This window comes from Elephantulus edwardii, unplaced genomic scaffold (genome assembly GCF_000299155.1).
Source record: "Elephantulus edwardii isolate Elephantulus edwardi_28Jun2011 unplaced genomic scaffold, EleEdw1.0 scaffold00245, whole genome shotgun sequence".
Taxonomy (NCBI): Eukaryota; Metazoa; Chordata; class Mammalia; order Macroscelidea; family Macroscelididae; genus Elephantulus; species Elephantulus edwardii.
In genome coordinates, this window is record NW_006399995.1 from 1,160,603 (window position 1) to 1,185,499 (window position 24,897).

Below are 24,897 nucleotides of genomic sequence, written 5' to 3' on the forward strand. Positions count from 1 at the left end.
ACTCACATTTTAAATAAATTGAACTTAATATCAGAGTTTTTTTAATATTACTCTGAAATATAAGATTTACTAAGAATAGAAGTTAAACCCTTATTTTTACTCTTACCCTTCTTTTCCACCTACCTTTAAAAATCTGCATTTCTCACACATGCGAGGCATTATTTTGAAGGCTTTGGAAGAAAGAAATCTGAAATTCTGGTTTCACTGTTGCTGTTGAGTTGATTTCAACTCATGGTAACTCTGTGTATGTCAGGATAGAACTATGCATCTGAAGACTTTTTTGGAAGTAGATCAACAATGGCCATCTTCCAAGATGCCCCTCAAATCCTTCCAAACCTCCATGTCTTTAGTCTAATTCCAGTCATTACTACTATAATCCTCTGTCTCCAGATTTTGTCCCAATCCAACCCATCCACTGCAATTCACAGTAATCAGTTTAAACTGAACATGCTTCTTCCCTACTTAATATTTTAGTGACTCCTATTTGTGCTCAGTTAACGACCAAATCCTTCTCTCTATTTTTCTTGCTCTTTATGTGCTAATTCTGAACACTTTCAATCCTCATATCTCACCTTTCTGGAGTCTACTGCCATAATGAATTTGGCTCACCTCCGAGTATGAAAAAAACCCCACATCTTTACTTAGATAACAATCTCATTCCTTAAGAATCATTACAAATGCCCCTTTCTCTGAGAGATCTAGCCTGGGATACTTACCCTTTTTTGAGTGTTCCTATATCCTATACACACAAAAAAAGGGTAGGGTATTGCCTCTGGAAACTATGATCCTTGATAAACACCGGTAGTTATAGAAAGGCTTTAGGTCTTTTGTTCATACAGTTTCTATGAGTCATGCTCGTCTCAACGGCAATCAACAACAATAGCATATGGACTTCCTTATTTTAGCACTTTTCTTTCTGCTTCCTTTTAAGTATCCTCACAACACTGACACTCATGAGGTCATGGACTGTATCTGCGTGCCCCTCTCTATTCTTAAGGCCTGGCTGAGTGATGTCTATAGAATTCCTCAAGAAGTATTTGTTGCATAAATGGATGAATGCCTTCATTTTTATTCTCATCACATTCGCTCTTTCTCCTATTGTCTCCATCTACCCTCCAACTAATTTCCCAAGTCAGAATGAAGAGCCCATGCCATTCTTCTTCATCTACAACTAATTACCAAGCTGTCATGACTCTAGACTAAACTTGCCACACATCTCCCCATCTCTGCCATCTTCACTCTTCCTGCATTGGTCTCAACAATCTGGTCTCTATGGATCTAGTTTTGCTTCGTTTAGTCTTTGTGGGAAGCGTGAGCAAAGTTTTCTCAGCCTCGGCACTATGGACAATTTGGGCTGGATAATTCCTTTGTGTTATCTCTGTCCTGGGCACTGACAGGTGCTCAGCAGCACAGCTCTGCTCTACTCAGTAGATAACAAGGAGCATTCCCGCTCCACTCACGAACCCATAATGTCTTTGCTGTTGACTACCATCGAGTCAGAACTGAGCCAAGCCTGATTCTCTAGCATGTTTTTAGAGGCAGTTAATTGCACAGAAGGAGACGGCTCCTCTTTGTCCTGGGGAGCAACCAGTGGATTTGAACCACATGCCTTTGGGTTGACAGCGAAACTTCTTACCACTGTAGACACTGCCAAATGTTTCTTGGGAGGATGCCTTTTCATAGGTGAAAATCATTATGGTAATGTCCTCTTTCAAATTAAAACCCCCCTGATTATGTCACTTTTCTATTAAAAAATTATCAGTTAATACAATATATACCTATGCTTGCATCATGTGCACATGCAAATAGAGCAAAATACTCATGTTTGTCTATGTCTGAAGATTTTGAGTGATTTCCCCCCCTGATTTTTTATTATTATTATGTATAATCATGTATAAGATTATTATGTATAATAAATTATAAGAAATAATATTATTATGTATAGTACATAAATATGAAGAGGAATGTGGCATCACGATTGGTGGGAGAATCATTAACAGCATACGTTATGCAGATGACACAACACTGCTTGCTGAAACTGAGGAGGCCTGAAGTGCTTGCTGCAGAAGATCAAGGACTACAGCCTTCTATATGGACTGAAGCTCAACATCAAGAAAACAAAGATTCTCACCACTGGGCCAATTGGCAGCATCAGTATGGATGATGAAGAGATTGAGATAGTTAACAGTTTTAGTTTACTTGGCTCCACATTCAACACTGTTGGTAACAGCAGCCAGGAAATCAGGAGACGAATGGCAATGGGAAAGTCAGCTGTGAAGGACCTCCCAATAGTACCAAAGAGCAATGACGTCAGACTGGAGACTAAGGTGCACCTGATCCAGGCTATAGTCTTTGCAATTACATGCTATGCATCAGAGAGTTGGGCAGTGAATAGGGTTGATAGAAAGAGAATTGATGCCTTTGAGCTGTGGTGCTGAAGATGAGTGTTGAGTATACCATGGACTGCTAGGAGAGCAAACAGGTTTGTCCTGGAGAAGGTGAAGGCAGAATGCTCCTTGGAGTCAAGGATTCTGAAGCTTCATCTGACATACTTTGGGCATGTTGCAAGGAGGGACTGGTCCTTGGAGAGGGACATCATGTTTGGCAGAGTGGAGGGACGGCGAAGGAGAGGAAGACCTTCGATGAGATGGATCAAATCTGTGACTGGAGCAGTGGGAATAAGTGCGTTTGAGATGGCTAGATTGGCATAGGATAGAACAGCTTTTAGAGTTCTTGTACATAGGGTCACTATGAGTCGCAAGTGACTCAATGACACATAACAACAACAAAAACATAATGTATAATAATAATAATAAAAATAATAATAATAATATTTTGTATAATAAAACTGACTAACTGCTCCTTATAGCCTGCAAGATTCAGTCTGAATTCCTTAACAGTGCATTACATATTAGGTGCCCACATTCTGAGCTCTGCCAATGTTTCCTACTCTGTGTCTTATCAGTCTTTATCTTTTATCTCTGGACTTCAGTGACCTAGATAAATTCACGCTTGCTCCAGTCTCTGCACCTTTGCTCATGCCCTTCCTCATGTCTGGTGCCTTGCAAACTCATTTTTGTACTTCAAAGATTGACTCTTCCTACATGTTTCTCTGGTAGGCTATTATGGCCAACCACAGCATCTACCACAATGAAACATGATCACCAGTTCACTCTCCTGGTTTTCAGAGTGCAGTTAGTCCATATAGTGTTCCTGTGTGAATGCTAAACAGCATCCCTTCCTCAGACCCCTTTAACTGGATAATTGTCATGAAAATATACCAATCTATGAGATCATGATATGACTGCCATTTCCTAGTCCTGTGGAACACCCTGCCCAATTACAGGCAGCAATCTGGTGTTCTTTACAAGACAGTAAGGTCCTCTGGGGCACAGACTCTGCTTTATTGTCAAGATTTTATCTCCAGCTAAATACAGTGTCTGATACAGAATAAGACTTGGGGGCGGGGGTGGAAAGCCTGAGATAAATGAAAAAAAGTGTCACTCTGGCTACTTTCACCCATGCCAGGAATCTTGGAACTCTCCAAGGGTAGAACAGTAAAGATCCAAGCTGTGGTGGTTCCCAAATGTAAAGAAACATCAAAACACTTATTGTGGTGGTGTTGTTGTTTACCATTGAGTCAGAACTGACTCATAGCTGACCCTCCAGCATGTTTTCAGAGGGAGTATATCTCACAGAGAATGTTCACCTTTCTCCCATAGAGAAGAAAGGCTCGTGGATTTGAACCAGGAGCCTTCAGGTTGGCAATGCAGTTCCTTTTGTTGTTATGTGCTGTCGAGTCATCTGTGACTCATTGCATCCTTATGTACAATAATCCTAAACCCTGCTCTATCCCTTGTCAATCTTATTGTCTCTGATATACTTCATTATCCCAGTGACTGAATCCATCCATCTCATCAAGGGTCTTTCTCTCCTGCGCTGTTCCTCCACTCTCCCAAGCATGATGTCCCTCTCCAGGGACTGGTCCCTCCTTGCAATATGTCCCAAGTATGTCAGACAAAGCTTCAGAATCCTTGCCTCCAAGGAGCAGCCTGGTTTAACCCTCTCTAGGATGAACATTTTCATTCTCTTAGCAGTCCATAGTATATTCAATACTCTTCTCCAGAAAACCAGCTTCTTCTGTCTTCTGTCAAACCTTCTAAATCAGAACCTCAACAAGCTGGAACCTGAAAATTCATTATTATTTTAAAAATTGCTGGTGTGATCCTCATAAATAACCAGATCAATTAGAAACTATGGGTCACCCAGGAAGAAACACCGTCACTCCCCTTGTCTTGCTTACTGCTACTCCCACCATCCCCAAACACACTAACATCACATCAATACCTACTCAAACCCCCACAGTCAGCCTGGAGGAGTTTCCAAGCCTGTAAATCTCTAAGGAAGCTGACTGCTACACCTTCTCCACAGAGCAGCTAGTAGATTAAAGCCATCAACTAACCTTTTAGTCAACAGTCAAGTGCTTTAATCACCGTGCCACCTGAGCTCTTCCTTACTGTACCATAATCCAACTATACTCAGGATCATGAGAGGAACATTTCCAGAGGAGAATCTTGCTTACTCTGTCTTCTCCTCCATAAAGATTCTTCTAATTCCTGTTTCCTTCAATGGGTGCATTGGCCCCTGAAAGAGGTGGAATGGTGCCCCCCTCAACCAAGATGCATTAACATTTAATCCTCAGAACCTGTGCACATGATCTTTAATTAGTGAGGGTGATAGACAAAATAATGATATCAAGGATCCTGGGATGAGGAGATTGTCCTGGATTGTCCAGGCTGGACCATGCATCCAACACCAACCATGAGGGCAGAAAGAGGAGTGATGTGACCACACTAAAACATGCATATGGTCACCAGAAGCTGGAAGAGGCAAAAATCAGATTCTCCCCACTCCCAGAAGCTCAAAAAGGTATGTGATTCTATTGAATAAAAAACGTCCAATTTCCAGAACTATGAAAGAATAAACTCTGCTGTTTTAAACCATTCAGTTTGCAGCAATTTATGATGGCAGTATACTAGTAAACTAATAAAGGCTTCCTAAGGAAAGAGAGGAAAAAAACACTCAAGGGGGAAAAAAATCCCACAATCTGCCTTTTTAAACTCTCCAAAATAATATCTGACTTTTTGCTGATAAAACCACAGTTGCAGTTGTATTGTCTAAATTGTACATATGTTATAAATCAGTTGTGTACCTGCTCCAAAGAGCAGGTAGATGGATCCATCTAGGCTTTCTGTTATCTCATGGGAAGAAAGTGTCCCTAAAGCATCATAGTGGACATGCGTAACCTCACTCCAACAGGTTGTGTTGAGTCACTTGTGACTCATAGCAACCCTACATACAACAGCGCTCTGAACCCTGCTCTATCTTGAGCCAACCTTATTGTTTCTGACACATCTACCCTCATGACCTCAGTCACTGAGTCAGTCCATCTCATCCAGGGTCTTCATCTCCTGCGCTGTCCCTCCACTCTTCCAAGTATGGTGTCCCTCTTCAACAGAGTAGCTGTCAATATCTAGTCTCAAATCTGAAGGGAGTGCTCAACAGATGGCAAACACCATGCTAAGCATCAAAACTAGAGGCAATTTGAAATTCCACATTGTGAATAGTGTTGTTGTCCGGTGCCACAGAGTCAAATCTGACTATTAGAAATCAATGAACAATGGATCCGAACCCTGCCCTATCTCATGCCATCCCTACTGTTACAGTCACTGTCAGTCCCTGTCACTGAGGCTCTTCTTCTCTTTTGCTGACCCTCCTCCACTTCACCAAGCATGATGTCTTTTTCCAAGAACTGGTCCCTTCTGAAAACATGCCCCAAATATATGCGATGAAGCTTTGCTATCCTCGCCTCTAAGGAGCACCCTGGCTGTACTTTCATGTTACCCATCTATTATTTCTACACTAGTTCCCCTGGACTTTCATGCTGCCCCAGACTCTGGGATTGCAAAAAAGGAAAGAACGGAAAACAAAAGCTACATGCCAAACCCCTCCACAATAAACTGATAGTATAGGACTGTTCAGCTTTGAGAAGCTGTGTGGACGTGAAGGTACGTGGCCTTCATGAAGAGGTGACGTCATGGTGGAATATGGAACAGAATGACCACATATGTCACCCATGCATGGTGGAGAGTGTATCAATGGTATAAATGAGGCCTGGGATAGGAAAGATCAACTAGAGAAGACAACAGTAGCCAGGATGCTGCCATTAAAAGCTCACGACATGCACTCCTGATAGCTCTGGTGGCGCAGTCTATACGGAGCTGTGTTACTAGCCCAAAGGCTGTCACCTCTCCGGTGGTTCAAATCCACCAAAAGCTCTGAGTAGAAAAGTTGGGCACTCTTCTCCCATGTGATTTACAGCCGTGTTCCAATTTGATGACAATGAGTGTTTGAGATGGGAAGGAATTTAAGAGACAGTAACTAAACACATCCCCGTGCTAATGAGCTGATTCCATGAATGATTCTACAGGACAGAAGAGCAGAACTATCACCTCTTTGGAGCCGTTAGTGGGTTCAAACCACTGACCTTTTGGTTAGCAGTTGACTAGTTGGTTAGCTTAATAAATATGCATCATTGAGATTCTTTAGTGAGATGACAGAGTTGCTAAGATTCTGTCCCAGAAGCTGAGCAGCACAGGCCCAGACTCTATAACCCTTCTCATAGGACACAGGACACAAGATTTACAGGAAAATGCTGGGAGAAAACTAAATGCACTCTCTGTATAATTTTCTGAATTGTCAAAACTGACTAGCAATAAATAAATCAGAACATAACAATTTTTCCTTTTTCTCCCCTCTTGAGGTTGGCATTAAGGCTACAGAGAGTACAGTTCACTTGTTTACAAACCTGATTAAAATCATAGTGACCTTATTTGGGAAGCACAGAGACTTCTAGCCTCTAGAACCATGAAAGCAGAGGAGGACCAAATAATATTTGGAATGGAAATGGTAAGAATTGTATCTTTTCCTAAATTCACAAATTCACTGTACTCTCCTGCTTTTTCTCCATTGACTGTAGCAAATCAGCACTTTAGCCCAGCACAGACTTTCATCGGCTGAGCTGATGTCACAATGTGGACAAGTACACCTTGTGAAATAAAATGAAGTCCCTTTTTTTCCTGGGGAAGGTCACCCACTATAGAGGGTTATTCTTAAGTTAAACTGTAGCATAAAAGGAAAGAAACTCATCAAGGCTTTCAGGGCTGAACAGAGTCTATCTTTTGCTTGTAGAGGCTGATTCTTTTTTTCTCTATTTGCAAAAGGTCTTGTAAACTGCTTTGCTGACTTGCTCTCCAGAGAAGTATGCGTGACCAAGTCAAGTCCTTGACTGCTACAGCAAGTAGCAACCCGACTGGTGGCTGAGTCAGGATGAATGAGTCCCCTCCAGGCCCTCTGTCAGTCCCTCATGATGAATGGGTCCCCTCCAGGCCCTCTGTCAGTCCTGCCTGGTGTGCTCACAGTCAAGGAGTGACTACAAAATCAGATTTTGTATTTTGAAGATTTCAAGTGTAAGACTAGAACTTTCTTAGATAAGAAAGAAGGGTCTTTCAAAACTAGAAAGCCTCTTATATGATAGGCAGTTTAGATTACCTGCCGTAATGCCAGGGGGCTCGTGTGGCTTAATGGTAAGGAATTGCTCTGTTGAGGGAGAAAGAGGCAGTCTCCTCCTATGGGATTTACAGGTTCTGAAAATCCCCTGCGAGGTCAGGGAAGTCAGGTTTCAACCCAAGAGCACACAATAGCAACAACAAAAGCAAACACTGTATGTACAACACTACTCATAAAATAAACCCCCAAAAGCAACCTTCTGCACCACCAGCACATACTCATTCAGGATTTAGATCTACATATTAGGTCACATTCAAATTTAAAAACAAAAAGAACATACTTTTATCTTCCGAAACTTCTTAGGAGCCAAGACCAAGAACCTTCATTATATTGTCAGCAAAATGACTAAATACTACAGCTGATATAATGCTAAAAGGAATATTATATGTCCTAAAGTTATACAAGTGTTCAGGTCTTTCGTTCATAGGGCCACTATGAGTCATCTGAGACTTGACGGCACTTAACAACAACGTTTTGAAAGGGAAATGCATTGATCACATGTCAAATTTTTAAAAAATGATAAAGATAAAGGCATGCACACAGAAAGATATACATAAATGGGAAAAATCTTTGCGGCAACACACACTGTGTTATATGCTTTAGGCCATGTGGCTATCTGCCTAAATGAGAGTTACAAGTCATTTTGGTTTAACAGAGAAGACAGTTGCTAGAGTTTGCAATTTCCCCCCCCCTTCTCTAATTTAGTCTATAATGAAAACACATGACATCCAGAATGAAGATTACAGATCATTTATCTCCTTTGATCCGTTTTTGCAGTAACTTGCAATGTAAGCTGGGAAGCGACTTGCCTATAGAGGTAACAGGTTTCTCAACTTTTTCTAGTTTGCTAGTGTTAAACTGTTCAGCTACATAAAACTCTGCCTGAATGAAGAACACAAATGAAATCTCCACTCCCGACTCTCACACACATTATGAATATCTCTTTTCTTTGGAAGGGAAATACTCCTTAATTTCAAATGTCCCAAATGAAAGAACTATTAGCCTTTCAAATATTTTTACAAAGAAAAGCAACTCACCTATTTGAAGGGTATCTCCTTTGCACGTGATTCTGGAAGGAAGAACTTCATAAACCTATACTGAGTGTGGGTGGTTGGTTTTTTGGTTTGTTTTCAACGCTTCATTATTTCACCAAGGACAAAATCCGTCTCAGGTGAAAGCTAGAAGTAAAAAGACTTTCCATCCACTCAAAAGGAGAGGCCAGTGCTCTATTCTCAAAGTTCTGGAGCCTCATCACAAATGCCACCAGCTGCTCCCGCTGCTGTTTTTCAGCGACAGTGACCTCCGACACCTTTTCTTCAAGGCTGCAATGCACTTAATGGTTTGCCGGCACACAGAACGCGTCACGTGCCAAGCCAACACCTCAAAGAGGGTGGGGAAGCTTTGCAACCAGGAAGAGGTGCAGAAAATATTGAGCAGTCAGCTCAATTGCAGGCCAGCAAGCCTTGCTTGTTTTTCACAAAGCAATCTAGCAACATAATGAAACAAGATGAACTGATTCAAAACAGTTCTGAACTGGGAACCTCCTGGAGCTATGCTTCAAATGCTGACAAACTTCCTTTTCACCTTAGGGTTAACTTCGAGGCACCCATGTTGTAATAGTTGCCCTCAATGTTTCTGGAGGTGCTGATAATTTTTTGCTCTTCTGTTTGAGAATCCAATTATTCTTTTGCTCCTCTCATATTTACTCTAGTTTAATGTCCACATAAAGATATTAGTTAGTCTTCACATTTTCTCTTTTACCACGGACATAAATTTCTCCGCCCCATGGTTTTGATTTAAATCCATCTACCTGGACCAGCCTCCCAGTTTGGTAAAGAAACTGTTAATAACTATTTCCCAATGTTTAACCCATTGTTCACCAAACGCCCCTCCTGGAACCTACCTCTGTAGTTCTTTAGAAGTTGAGTTTCAGGTAAGACAAGTTTCAACTTCACAAGGACTTGGTCACTGTGTAAACTAGGTTCTGATTTTTCCGTTCCTATCGGAAGTTAAATTCTAAGAACAAACATTAAACTTTCTGAGCACAAGGCAGGCTGCTGATGCTTTGTAACTAACTAGCTGTCACATGGTTGTTGAGTCAAGCTCACCTTTTCTGCGGGAGGGTTGGGAGCTTTAAGGACTCCTTTCCAGATTTTCTGAATGAGAACAGGGAAGCAAAGGAAGATCTGAAGTTCAGCCGAGAAGAAAAGGATGCTGGGGCTTTGGGGTTGGGTACATTTTTAGCTCTTGATGTTTGTAAATCCACAGGCTCTAAAAGAGAAATCATAAGCATTGTGCATCATTATATTTTTTTCCTAGGTCCTTCACTTATGCTCCCCTCTGTCCACCTGTCCTATCTAGAAAGTTAGCAGGCATCTCCACCTGAAGAGCTCAGAAACCAAGGAGGGTGGAGGTTGCATCTCCAGCAGATTGGTGCTACAATGGCTCATCAGAGCTAGAGAAAAGTCTCACAGATGGTAGTGAGAACCTGCGTTGTGCACGGAGGGACACAATTGTGAGGGAGGGCCCTCCATCATACCAGCTGTGTCAATCATTCTCAACACCTGTCCCTCATGCCCCTCCAAAATTCAGGTGGACCTTACCCACCTTGTCCTGCAGAAGTTTTAAATCTTGATACTTTAAAGCCACGGTGATAGGTACCAAGGAAAGTAAAGGGGAGAAACCAATTTACTATTTCTTAGTTCCTTCCCTGGAGAGTACTGGTGGCCTAGCAGCAAGAAGCTGCACTGCAATACCGAAGCTAAACAGTTGGAATCCATCAGCTGCTCCGTGGGAGGATGGCCAATCTCTTGTGCAATTATTGCCTCTGAAAACCCACTGGAGTCAGCTGTGGGTCAGTTCCAACTCAATGGTACACAACAACAACAGCAACAATCCCTTCCCTAAACTATCTCTGTTTACATGGATTTATGTTCGTGTAGTGAGCCTTAATGGCATGATGGTTAAGTGCTTGTCGGTGAAATGAAAGATTGATGGAACAAGTCTAACCTAGTGGATGTTTCCATGGAGAAAGATCTGGTGATGGGCTTCCATATAGACTACAGCCAAGGGAAGCCCACGCTGGAGTTCTCTGTCACATGAGGGACACTATGAGTCAGAATCAATTTATCAGCTCGACAGCTCTTGACAACAATGACAATTTATATACACATATAACTTGTTCTCACTCATAGAAAACTCTCTTTCTCCATATATATATATATAAACTTAACTGCCTTAGAGTCAAAACTAACTCATAGCTGACCTTCCAGCAAGTTTTTAGTGGCTATAAATCACACAGGTGGAGACTGCTCATCTTTATATATATGTACATATATAAAATATGTATGTATAGTTATAAAATCTACATTTCATATAGATTTTAAAATCTGTATTTTTATTTCCAGACTTTTCATATGCTTCATATATATTGCTATATATGTACTTAAACATAGGATTTGTTTTCAGTACTGTAGCCCACAATATGGATTGAGGCTCAATGTCAAGAAGACAAAGATTCTCACCACTGGACCAATTGGCAGCATCAGGATGGATGGTGAAGAGATTGAGATTGTACACAGCTTTAGTTTGCTTGGCTCCACAGTCAACAGTCTTGGAACCAGCAGCCAGGAAATTAAAACGCGCATTGCCATGGGAAAGTCTGCTGTTAGGGACCTCTCCAAAGTACTGAAGAGCAATGGTGTCTCTCTGGAGACTAAGGTGTGTCTGATACAGGCCATGGTCTTTGCAATCACTTGTTATGCATCAGAGAGTTGGACAATGACCAAGGAGGATAGAAGGAGAATTGATGCTTTTGAGCTGTGGTGCTAGAGAAGAGTATTGAGAATACCATGGACTGCTAGGAAAACAAACAGATTTGTCCTGGAAAGGGATAAACCGGGTGGCTCCTTGGAGGCAAGGATTCTGAGGCTCTGTCTAACATACTTTGGACATGTTGTGAGGAGAGACCGGTCCTTGGAGAAGGACATCATGCTTGGGAGGGTGGAGGGACAGTGCAGGAGGGGAAGGCCCTCTATGAGGTAGATTGATTCAGTGACTGGGATAATCGGGATGGGAGCGTCAGAGACAGTGCAATTGGCACAGGACAGAGCAGAGTTTAGGGCTGTTGTACATAGGGTTGCTATGAGTCGCAAGTGACTCGACAGCACATAACAACAACAACATGTATTTAAAAATTCCAAGGCAACATCAACAAATATAAAATTCATAATACTGTAATATGCTTATAAACTCTAAGTGTATAAATATTAGAAGGTAATTTAAGGTAAGGGAAAAGTCACCATGACATTTATGAGATTGTTGTTGTTGTTGATTGTCTTCGAGTCAAGCACGACTCATATCAACCCTATAAACAAAAGGCCTGAAGCCCCTCTACAACTATTGACATTTATCAAAGTTTAGAGTTTCCGGAGGCATGCTATTTTGGAAGTGGATGCCACTCCTGATTAGTTAAAAAAAAAAAAATTCAAACTCTGAGTGTTTTTTAAATGATGTTGTTATATGCAGTCAAGTTGGAACCAACTCATAGCTGACTCTCCTGTGGGTTTTCAGAGGGAGTAAATTGTATGAGAGATCATCCAACTTTCTCCCACGGAGCAGCTATTGGCTCCAAACCTTGTGCCTTTGGGTTGACAGTGGAGCTCCTTACCATTAGGCCACCAAAAGCATGTTTATGTTGCGAGTTACACAATATTGCCCATTTATAATGTTACTGATGCTAGTATTATATTGTTACTTATGCTAGTAATAGAAACAAAATCAGTCAAAGTATCAGTAAATGGACACTTATAACCCAAACACATGTGGTTTGAATCGACCAGCTTCTCTGCAGGACAATTTACAGTCTCTGATAACCTGCTGAAGGGTCAGGTATGAGTCAGTTCTCACTCCACAACACATAGCATCAAGTAACAGTGGCATTTTATAATTTCTGATGCACTCACTTTAATCTTACAATAATTCTGTGAGAGCAAGTTTTAGTATCTTAATTTTGAGATGGATAAAAGAAATGCTTGATGAAGGTAACTGGCATGCTGAGAGCCACACAGGAAATCCAGAAAAGGTCCTGAATAGAACTCAGGTGGTACTTAGTTACCGAAGGACCAGAAAGGCAGAGGATCCTCCTCTGACCCTCCCAGCCTTCCTCCTCCACTTCCTCTTCTTCTACATCCTCTTCCTCCCCTCTGATTCCTTCATCATCATCCCATAGTGGCTTAGTCCACAGGCAGTGTGTTGCTAACCAAAGGGGCACATCTCTCTGGTGGCTCATAGCCACCAGCAGCTCCCAGGGAGAAGGATGGACAGTCTTCTCCTGTGTGATTTACAGCCTTAGGAACCCAGTGGATGGTCAACGAGGAGTTTCGGTGGGGTGGCAATGAGTTCTATTTTTTTGTGTGTTGTTTATAGGGTTGCTAAGAGTCACCTACGACTCGACGGCACTTAACAACAACAACAACAAAAACAGCTTAGGATTTTATATATACACAGTTTTAAGTAATTTTCACAAAATATGAGGTGGACATTATCTTCCTCATTTAAAGATGAGAAAATGGAGCATTTTTGTAAACCGTATGAATAGAGAAAATCATTGGGTGGGGATGAGGGCTAGGGCCTTTTTAAACATGAATGTCTAGGTTCCTAACTACTGCACCATAGTGCCTGTTTAGAAAAAAACACACTCTGTTTGCTACAGTAAAATATAATATTTCCTCACCATTTTTTGCCATCCCCCTCTGGAGTCTGTAAGTCAGTGGTGGTTTTAACATTTGGCTGACATCTGTTTCATTGCAAAACTTTTTCCTTTGAATTTCTTCAAACCATTCGCCAGTCACTCCTTGAAGCCATCTGATATCTCTCTTTGTCTTCTGAAGTTTGCTGAAATAAAATAAAAATATCAATTCATCCTTTAAAGTCTTGGCATTTTTATTGCATCTAGTGTAACTTACATGATAAATCTTACCTGATGGTGGAACAAGTTTTACATCCAGAAATAAAGTAAGTGGATCTATTGCAAACTTTCACTCCAATGACAATTTTTTTAAAAAATGGAAAAAATTCATTAGCTCTTGTGAACATTTCCTTTCACCACTGTGTAGAAATTTTTGCTGTATTCAAAACAACAAAAACGTTTTTACCAGGAGTAAAAATCATCAAGTCAGTGAGGACGCGCAAGGCGGTGCAACAAGCTCAAACCTGACCTGATAGTGCAGCTGAACGACAGATGCTTTAATGACATGTAGAAACCGGAATAGTCTAGCTCTGGTGAGTCATTCATTCATTAATCAAGTACATGTTGCTTGAGCAAGGCCTGGGCAGGCACTGGAGTCACATCAGTTAATCTGACAGATAGATAGGGTCCTTACTATCCGGGAACTGGCCAGCAATCAAAGTTAGCATGCAGAAAACTGTGGAGCATAACGGTCTGTGATAATGGACTTTGTGCTGAAAACAAAAGATCCTGGACAAGCATCAGGCCAACGCTCAGGTAGAAAGTGACAGTGTGGTTTGATCTGGATCCCAGAGACCAACTAACAGACAAATGTGCTTGTTCCATGTCTTCTGACTGCAGCTTCTGAACCTTTAAATGCTCTGTTGTGAGTTGAAATAACAACACACACACACACACACACACACACACACACACACACACCCCCATTAGGCTAATCAGGATCAACTTGATTTTACTGGAATTTGACCTCTCACTCCCTCCCTCTGAGACAAGCAAGGCTGTCAGATGCTCTCCTCCCGCCAACACAGGCAGGCATACAGACCAAGACGGAAAGAAGCTCAGAAAAGCTAACAGGACACCTGGAGGTGCATAATGTCTCAGAGCGAAAAGTTCCAAGATGAAACTGCTGAACCAGAATACAGCCATCCTCAAAATATCTCAACAATCCAAGGCCATGAGAACAAATATCCAACCATCCCCACTGCTTGGGGCTGATGCTGCCTTGAGAGCTTCAGCCCGCTTTCACTTAGGTGAATATTAAAGAAAAGCCTGTTCACTGTGCTCTCCGCTAGTGCCGCTTCTGAACTCTGTAGTGAGTTTGAACCTTACAAGATCCCTTTGCTGTCTTTGAGGAGGACCCTGGAACTGTTTGGAAATGTTGCTGTTAGCCAGTGAGTCAGACCCATAGCTGACACTCCAATGGCTTTCTAGAGACAGGAAATCACACAGGAGGAGATTGAGCATCCTTCTCCTAGTAGATTCGAACCTTGTGCCATTGGGATTGCTGCACAGCTTCTTAACCACTAGGCCACCAGGGATCAATGCAGAGAGCAACCTCCTCAGGCCCAGGGTAAAGGATCAGATAGGGGAATTTAATAAACAGGATGACCACACTCCACATCCTGACAGGGTTCCACATCAGCCGTTGCTGCATTAACACTGGAAAAGTTAGGCTTGTTGGTGGATCCCAGGATGGGGAAATTCTGCTGTTTGGGGAAGTACTTCCAGTGACTCAGCAGCTGCTGCCCTTTATTCAGGGTCTGCTGAGAAGGACAAGTGTTAGGGACTTTGTCTACTAAGAACGTCAACAGGGATTCTGCAAAGTGGCAAATCTGGGGTTAAAGGTAATGAATGGAGATGGATGCAACACAGGTCCTGCTTGGGGCTATGATACTTCCATTTCATAAAATAATCGAGAAGGAAGGCAGAGGCCATCCTGCCCAGACTTGCATTTTGACACACATTAGGCAGCAATCATTGTAATCCATGAAAAGAAATTGTATCCAACTGAAAACCAACCTCACGGAGTAGGTTCTGATACCTCGTGGCCTTACAGGACAGATCTGTACTGCCTCCATTGGCTGCACAACTTTATGGATGCAATCTGCCACATACTTCTCTTGTGGAGCGTTTGGGGGGTTTGAACCACTAACCTTTTGGGTAGTGTCCAAGTACTTTCACCACAACACCACCAGCAGTGCTCTCAATTACTAACCAAAAGGTCAAGAGTTTGAACACACCAGTCACTCCACCGGAGAAAGAAGAGGCATTCTACTTGTGTAACGATCACAGCCTTTGAAACCCTTCAGGGCAGTTCTACTCTGTCCTGTAGGGTCACCAGGAGTCAGAAGCAGCTCATTGGCAATGAGTTTGGCTTGATGCTCAATGTAAGACTGACTCAGCCTTGAAATGCACAGTTTTCTTAAGCCCACCTCAAGCACCCTTCCACTCTTGCACACATATCCATCACTGTCTATTTCTTTTTTCAATTTCTGGCCAGGATAGTCAGAAATCTGCATTTCCCATGAACCCTCACAGTCTTTGAATTCTCTATTTTAAGAAAATATATTTAAAGATATGTATTGCTATATGTTGGTGTTGTTTGTTGTTAGAGTTCATAGAGTTTCCAGAGGCAAGCCATTTCGGAAGTGGATGCCACTCCTGCTTCCAGGTTTGTTTTAGTTGGGAAGCTCCAGCCAACACTGGCCACCATAGGTAACCATTACCATGTTTGGCACATCAGTGTCACAGTGTTTAGCATCACAGCAACCACGAGTTACCTTTGTACAGCAATGCACAGACCAGTGCTATATCACCTAGAAGAATGTTTGACAGAAAAACAATATGAACCTGGCCTGAGGGCCGCAGATTAAAATCACCCACCTTCAGGCTGGTAGCATAATTTTTTGTCCACTAGGCCAACGTAGCTCTCTCTATGTCGTCGCCGTTATTGTCGTTCAGTGCCATCGAGAAGTAGATGACTCATAGTGACCCTATGAATGAAAGGCCTGAGCACTATTCATAGAGTTTTTGTAGGCGAGCCATTTCGGAAGTGGATGCCACACCTGCTTCCAGGCTTGTTTTAATCAGGAAGCTCCAGCAAACACTGTCCACCATGGGTAACCATTATCACATTTGGTACATCCGTGTCACAGTGTTATCTATTTAAAAAAAATAATCTTTACCCCAAATATACTGATTAACTGAATATTGTGCAGTTGCTGAAAATAATTTGAGGCAATGTAGAACACTGAGGGAAATGTGAATGTCAAACACAAAGCAGGAAAAGTGAAATGCTGCAATTTATCTATGATGACGTGTTGGTGGTTTGGCGCTGTGGAGCCAGATCTGGCTTATAATACTCCTTGGTACCAACAGAATGAAATGCTGTCCCCTCCTCACCACTCTGCTTCACTTAGCCCATTGTTGCAGTACTGCGTCAGTCCATCTTACTGGAAGGTCCTTTTTTTTTCTCCTCCATGCTGGCCCTCTACCAAAAACAATGTCTTTCTCCAGGGACCGACTCCACCTAGAAACAAGCCCAAAGTTGCTCTTCCTTCAAAACTTTGCAGCCTTGGAAATGCAACAGAGGGTTACTATGAGTCAGGAGCAACTGGATGGCAGTGAGTTTGTTTTTAGCTATGATTATGTTGTTGTTGTTCAGCACCGTCGAGTTGTAGACAACTCATGAGGACCCTATGAACAAAAGACCTGAACACTTGTATAACTTTCATTGTTTCTTCACGTTTATGGAGTTTCTAGAGGCAAGGTGTTTCAAAAGTGGATGCCACTCCTGCTTCTAAGCTTGTTTTAATCAGGGAGCTCCACCAAACACTGTCCACTATGGGTAACCATTATTGAATTTGATACATCAGTGTCACAGTGTACAGCAAGTGGACACACCAGTGCTATACCACTTAGAAGAATGTTTGACCAAAAACAATTTTAACCAGTCCCGAGGGCCACAGATTAAAAACACCCATCTTTGGCTTGGTAGCGTCACTTTTTATCCACTAGGACAATTGAGCTCTCTCTATGATTATGTTGTTGTTGTTGTTATGTGCTGTTGAGTCGCTTGCGACTCATAGCGACCCTATGTACAACAGCCCTAAACTCTGCTCTGTCCTGTGCCAATCGCACTGTCTCTGACACTCCCATCCTGATTACCCCAGTCATTGAATCAATCCACCTCATAGAGGATCTTCCCCTCCTACACTGTCCCTCCACCCTCCCAAGCATGATATCCTTCTCCAAGGACTGGTCTCTCCTTACAACATGTCCAAAGTATATTAGACGGAACCTCAGAATCCTTGCCTCCAAGGAGCCACCCAGTTGAACCCTCTCCAGGATGAATCTGTTTGTTTTCCTAGCAGTCCATGGTACTCTCAATACTCTTCTCCAGCAACACAGCTCGAAGACATCAATTCTCCTTCTATCCTCCCTAGTCATTGTCCAACTCCCTGATGCATAACAAGTGATAGCAAAGACCATGGCCTGTAATAGATGCACCTTAGTCTTCAGAGTGACACCATTGCTCTTCAGTACTTTGGAGAGGTCCCTAACAGCAGACTTTCCCATGGCAACATGTCTTTTAATTTCCTGGCTACTGGTGCCAAGAGTGTTGACTGTGGAGCCAAGCAAACTAAAGCTGTGAACAATCTCAGTCTCTTCACCATCAATCCTGATGCTGCCAATTGGTCCAGTGGTGAGAATCTTTGTCTTCTTGACATTGAGCCTCAATCTATATTCACTATAGGTATAGAAAAAATGAGGAAGCTTTTGGAAACTCCAGAGGGAGGGGAAGGAAAACATTTGACCTTTGAGAGCAGAATAATTATGGTTTTCATTTTTTATATTTATTCAACTAAGTACAGTTCTTTTTCTTTTGTTTAATTGTGAATTTTCACTTATATCATCATTTTCCAATTGTTTTGAGATAGAAGAGAATATTTTTCTTTTTCATATCCCCTGCACAAACTTTCCCCCCCCCCTTTTGGTATGCTTTTTCCATGTCTTACATGGTTATAGTAAGATTTTATCAACAAAAATTGTGTCAAAACTTGAAATACAGTGGTGAGCAGAAGAGATACAGTTCCTGCTTTAAAGGGTCTTACAGTTTCATGGGAAAGATAAGCATGAATTCAATAACAATACAAAGGAATGATAAGTATAATATAATCATTAACCACAGGCTTGAACCCTGGGCATACAGCTATGAACACAGCAAATCCGTGCCCTCATTAAATTTACTTTCACCTGGAGTGGGGCAGCCTGTCAAAAAGTATAAAGCACTATGAGAATGTAATCTGTATTCACTATGCTTTCAGTATGGATTTCATCTCAACATCAAAACAAAAATCCTCACCAGGGGACCAATAGGCAGGAACATCATGATAAATGGAGAAAAGACTGAAGTTGTCAATGATTTCAATAACTGGGATCCACAATCAACATCTATGGTAGCAGCAGTCAAGAAATAAAAAAATGTGCTCCAATGGGAAAAATACCTACTGTCAAGGACCACTTTAGAATGCTAAAGACTAAGGTGTATTTGATCCAAGCCCTGGTATTTTCAATTGCTTCCTAAGCATGTGAAAGTTGGACAGTGAATAAGGGACACACAAAAAAAAATCTATACTTTGAATTGTGATGTTGCCAAAGAGTACTGACTGTGCTTTCTGGTGGTCTAATGGCAAGAAGTGGCTCTGCAATCCCAAAGGCACTCAGTTCAAATCCAGCAGATCCTCAGAAGGATAGGCAACCTCCTCCTAAACTTTGGGTGATTTACTGACTCTGAAAACCCGCTGGACGGTCAACTTTGGGTTGGTTCTGACTCGACAGCACACAACAACAGCACAGACTATTAACATATCTGTCTTGGAAGAAGTTTGGCCAGGGTGAAGGATGGTGAGACTTGGTCTCACATACTCTGGGCATGCTGTCAGGAGGGGCCAGTCCTGGGAAAACACATCATGCTGGGACATGTCAGCAAAAGAGAAAAAGACCTTCAATGAGATGGACTGACACAGTAACTTCCGCAATGGGCTTGATCATGACAGAGATTATGAGCATAGTTCAGTAAACGCCAACGTAGAGATATGTTATTCATAGGGTAGCTATGAGTAGTAATCAGTTCAACAGCACTTCAGAACACCACCACTACTAAGATATAACAAGGGGTCTGGGAACAACAGTGATTTTCCTGATAAATAAGCTGAGGGATGAAGGAAAGAGCAAGGCAGTGGGCAGGTCTTATAGAGGGCTTTCTAGGCATGAAATAGCTATCATTGAGCTTCATCCCAAGGGAAGAAGCAAGGGAACAGAAATGAGGCCCCTGTGGTTAGGCTGCTAGCATGAAGATGGAGAAGACTAACACTGAGGGGAAAAGAAAGAGGCAGCTGCCAGGTTATTATGCAGGACTTGGGTCTCTGTAGTTGTTATGTGCTGTCAAGTTGCTTGCGACTTATAGAGACCCTACAAGAGCCCCAAACTCTGCTCTATCCTGTGCCAACCTTATTGTCTCTGACACACCTATCCCCATTGGCCCAGTGACTGAATCAATTCATCTCATCAAGAGTCTTCCTCTCCTGCACTGTCCCTCCACCCTCCCAAGCATGATGTCCTCCTTCTCCAAGGACTGGTCTCTCCTTGTAACACGCCCAAAGTATGTTACAAGTCAGAGGAAGTTTCAGAATCCTTGCCCCAAGGAGCAGCCTGGTTTCACCTTCTCCAGGATGAGCCTGTTTGTTATCCTAACAGTCCATGGTATACTCAACACTCTTCTCCAGCACCACAGCTCAGAGGCATCAGTTCTTTTTCTATCATCCTCAAACATCGTCCAGCTCTCTGACGCATAGCAAGCAATTTTGAAGACAATGGCCTGGATCAGGCGCACTTTAGTCTCCAGATGGATGACTTTGCTCTTTAGTACTCTGGAGAGGTCCCTGACAGCTGACTTTCCCAATGCAATGCGTCTCTTGATTTCCTGGCTGCTGGTACCAAGAGTGTTGACTGTGGAGCCAAGCAAACGAAAACTGTTAACAATCTCAATCTCTTCACCATCCATAATGATGCTTCCAATTGGCCCAGTGGTTAGAATTTTTGCTTTCTTGATATGGAGCTTCAATCCATATTGAAGGCTGCAGTCTTTGATCTTCTGTAGCAAACACTTCAGGTCCTCCTCAGTTTCAGCAAGCAGGTTTATTAATGCAGGAATCTTCCTCCAGTCCTGATGCCACTTTCTTCCTCATACAGCTCAGACTGCCAGATTATCTGTTCCGCATACAGATTGAAAAGGTAGGGAGAGAGGACACATCCCTGGTGTACACCCTTCCTGATTTTGAACCATGCAGTGTCTCCTTGCTCTGTTCTGACAACTAAGTATAGGTTTTTGCATAAGCACAATCAAATGTTCTGGGATTCCCATTCTTCTCAGAGTCAGCCACAGTTTGTTGTGATCCACACAGTTAAATACTTTTGCATAGTCAATGAAACTCAGATAGACATTCCTCTAGTACTCTCTGCGTTCAGCCAAGATCCATCTAACATTAGCTATAATATCCCTAGTACCATGGCCCCTTCTAAACCCAGCCTGCACATCTGGCAGTTCTCTGCTGACGTGCTGGTACAGTGGTATTTTTATAATTTTCAGCAGAATCTTGCTTGCATGTGATATCAATGATATTGTTCAATAATTCCCACACACTGTCGGATCACCTTTCTTTGGAATGGGAACAAATATAGATCTCTTCCAGTCAGCTGGACAGGTGGCTGTCCTCCAGATTTCTTGGCACAACTTAGTGACGGCATTCAGGGCAGCATCTATTTGTTGAAATATGTCAATTGGTATGCCGTCAATTCCTGGGGCCTTATTTTTGCCATTTTTTTCAGAGCAGCTTGAACTTCTACCTTCATCACCACAGTCTCTTGGTTATACATTGTTTCATGAAATTCTTCTGTGTCAGCCAATTCCTTGTGGTACAGTGACTCTGTGTACTCCTTACATCTTTTGGGTCCTTAGTCTTGGAAAAATGAGCAAGACGTGGTAACATAATCCTCACTCTCACTGCCATAAAGTTGGTTCTGACTTATAGTGTACCTGCAACAGGTATTCAGGGATACAAAATGCAACAGTAGTAGATTGGCCATCTTTCTCCTTCTGAGTTGCTGATAGCAAAGGCACAAAGCCTTTAAACAGCACAACTCACCTGTGTCCTACGACACCAGAGCACCCCGTTGATGCCTCAGTAGGAGCATAATATATTGGATGTGCATTGAAGCTTCAGGTAGACAGTAGATCTCAGTGTGGTAAAGGAGAGAGAAATGTATGTTTGGGCCAGATGGTAGTGGAGAAAGGTAGGGGAGGTAAAGCTGGCCTCTAACTAGGCACAGATGAGCCACCAAGCATGGTATGCACTGGCGTGTATTGAGCAAGACATGCACAACCTTAATTGTGTTTCTTTTCTCTGTAGCGACCAATTCCACATGGGTTTCACCACATCCTTGAGCTTGTTGGGGGTCTCTACCTGAAATCATTCCACTGTTGGTGGAAGGTACACCTGGACTCATATGTATGCCGTTTACTGGGTAAATGGGTCCTGCTTCCCAATGGTCCTTTAGTGATGAAACGACTTTGGAGGATTAGGGACAAAAACACATCAAGAAAGACCCTTAAATTTTTCACATACATAAATGCATAGAAGACACGCAAGTAATGGAATTTTCAATTGCTTCATATGCATGTGAAAACTGGACAATGAATAAAAAAGACTAAAAAAGTGTTGATGCCTTTGGATTATGGTCTTAGAGAAGAACATTGATTATATTGTTTTTCGGTACCATAGAGCCAGAATTGACCCATAGCTGACCCTCCAGTGGGTTTTCAGAGGCAGTTAATTGCACAAGAGGAGACTGACTATCCTTCTCCCGCGGAGCAGCTGGTGGCCTTGAACCATGTGCTTTTGGGATTGCAGTACAGCTTCTTGCCGCTACACCACCAGAGCTCCCTATTGGCTATATTAGTAACTGATGAAAGAACATACAAAATTGTCTTTAAAGAAGTACAGACAGCGCGCTCCTTAGAGGCAAGGATGGTATGACTTTGTCTCTCACATACTTTGGCCATGTTATCAACAGGGGCCAGTCTCTGAAGAAAGACATCTTGTCTGGAAAAGTAGAAGGTCATCAAAGGAGAGGAAGACTCTCAGTGTGATGGGATGACACAGTGACTTCAGCAATTAGCTTAAATGCAGCCGAGATTCTGGGTACAGCCCAGGATGCAGCACTGTTTCATACTGTGTCCTGTTGTTCATAGGAATGTAATGAGTTGGAACTAATTCAACTAATAATGCCTAACAACTAATAACATTTTTCTTTTCAATAACTTTTATTTAATAAAATATGCTACATCTCTTGGATAAGAAGTGAAGTATGAAACTTTTCCCATATGTCTATTTTACTAATTATATTTTCTATTTTGACAACTGTATGTTTTGTCAGTGTATGAATCAGTGCCTCAGAGTTCTCCACTTCAAAGAGTCAAGTTTAACAAAAATATTAGCTCATTATTTTTCTAATTTGTGCTAAATATTACCCACAGGCATTTGACTTGTCTTCTGAGTAAAGTTTGAATGTTGGAGCACAGAAACCTCACTCTGGCTAGAACTAAGTAGGTAAAAACATAACCTGTAAATATGCTTAAGCTAATATTTGTTCCCTGAAGACAATGGGAAAGGTAATGTAAGCAGTAGTTACATGCCAAGAGGATACATGAAGGGAGCATATTCTGAAGAAGATAAGAAGCTTTTAATGAGGAACTATTTTTAAAAATGATCTAGGAGTTGAACATAGAAATTCCATATGACCCAGCTATTCCACTGCTTGGAATATACCCTGAGAAAATGAGAAATGAGGCACAAATGGAGACTTGTACACCAGTGTTCACAGCATCATTATTTATCATCACAAGAATATGGAAACAGCCCAGATGTCTAACCACAGTTGAACAGATTGAGAAATTATTGTACATTCACATGATGGAATACTACATAGCATAGCAGGACAATGATTTTGTAAATTACTACTTAACTTGGGAGGGACTGGAGAGCATTATGCTAAGTGAAATATCTCAGTCCCATAAGGACAAATACTGTATAAGACCATTATTGTTGAACATGTATGAGGATCCTGGGGAGGAGGAGGGTTAGAGCAGAGGGGTGAGGATGGGTGGGGGTGGGTTAGACGTGGGGTAATTAATCATAGGGTCTCACACTTTGATGGGTGGAGGGTGTGTGTGAAGGAAATGGGAAAGATTTGGTATGAAAAACAATGTGTGTAAACTTTTTAAGTAAACAAGTATAAAATAAAAAAGTTATTTAAAAAAAATGATCTAGGGTATGGTTGTTAGGAAAGTGAGTGAAAATGGTACTGTTTAACACTCAACAAGCACTCTCTGTGAAGGACAAATAGTTCACATGCGTGATTGCTAACCAAAAGGTTAGTGCTTTGAGTCCTCTGAGATATCTGATGATGTATCTACTTTTCTCCTAAATCAGCTACTGAAAATGTATGGAGCACAGCTCTCCTTTGATACACTAGGGGTCTCCTGGAGTTTGAATGGACTGCATAACAAGTTTTAAAATATATTTCTCACCACCAAAATGAACTGAAATGTTTTGCTTTCAAAATAAGGGTGAATATGTAAACAAAATCATGATTGGCATAAAAGTGTAAATCTTGTTGGCATCTTTAACTCGACTCATTAACTTTACTGCTCCCAAGAGGTCCAAACAAAAAACCTCACTGCTGCTGAGTTGATTCTGACTCATAGCGACCCTCCATCTCCTTTCCAAGGCTGTGAATCTTTATAGGGGAGGATTGTCCAGTTTTCTCCTTAGGAGAAGATAGTAAATTAAACTGCTTTCATTAACAGCACAACACAAAATACACTATGACACTAGAGTTCCTTGTAAGAGGCCTGTGTACTATAAAATAAAAGGTCTATATATTTATAGGAACTCTCTCAGATTCTTTTACTAAAAACACAACAATGATAAAACCAGTGGCTAAGAAGAATTCATCTCTCTAAGAAATATCAATAAAATTTTAATCGTAAGCAGTAAGGAAAAATTATGGACATATAATAAGGGTACATTTAGCAATGAAATGTAAAAGGATGGTATTGTATTTCAACTGACCTCTATTTGATAGATAAAACATTTGTTTGGAAGTGGAATTTAATCACATTTATAACAGAATTCAATAAAGTGTGCTGAGTTTTTTTTAAAAAATATATATTTTAATAAATGTCTACAGAAAACTTTGATTTCCATTCCTTGATTGTTGCACATTTTCTTCCCTAGCCCCCGCCTCATTAGCTTTTCTCTTTAAAAAGATTCTTTCACTGTTGAACAATTTTGTCTTTCCCCTGCCCCCAGTCCACTTTGCTATACACCTCTTGTTCTGGACTGTTGTCATTGCAAGTAATACCTAATTATATATTTCTTTTAGACAGTTCTTTC

The 24,897-nt window shown here is 41.6% G+C and overlaps 1 protein-coding gene across 1 annotated transcript in view; it reads right to left on the reverse strand.

Annotated features, from left to right (window-relative positions):
* The window catches only part of EXPH5 (exophilin 5), a 91,084-nt gene that overhangs the window by 19,010 nt on the left and 47,177 nt on the right, over positions 1-24,897 (reverse strand). The window contains exons 2-3 of the mRNA XM_006899048.1: positions 13,364-13,524; positions 9,738-9,900 (exon numbers count right to left, since the gene is read on the reverse strand). Coding sequence (XP_006899110.1) covers positions 9,738-9,900; positions 13,364-13,524 — 324 coding nt within the window. The remainder of the gene's footprint in view (positions 1-9,737; positions 9,901-13,363; positions 13,525-24,897) is intronic.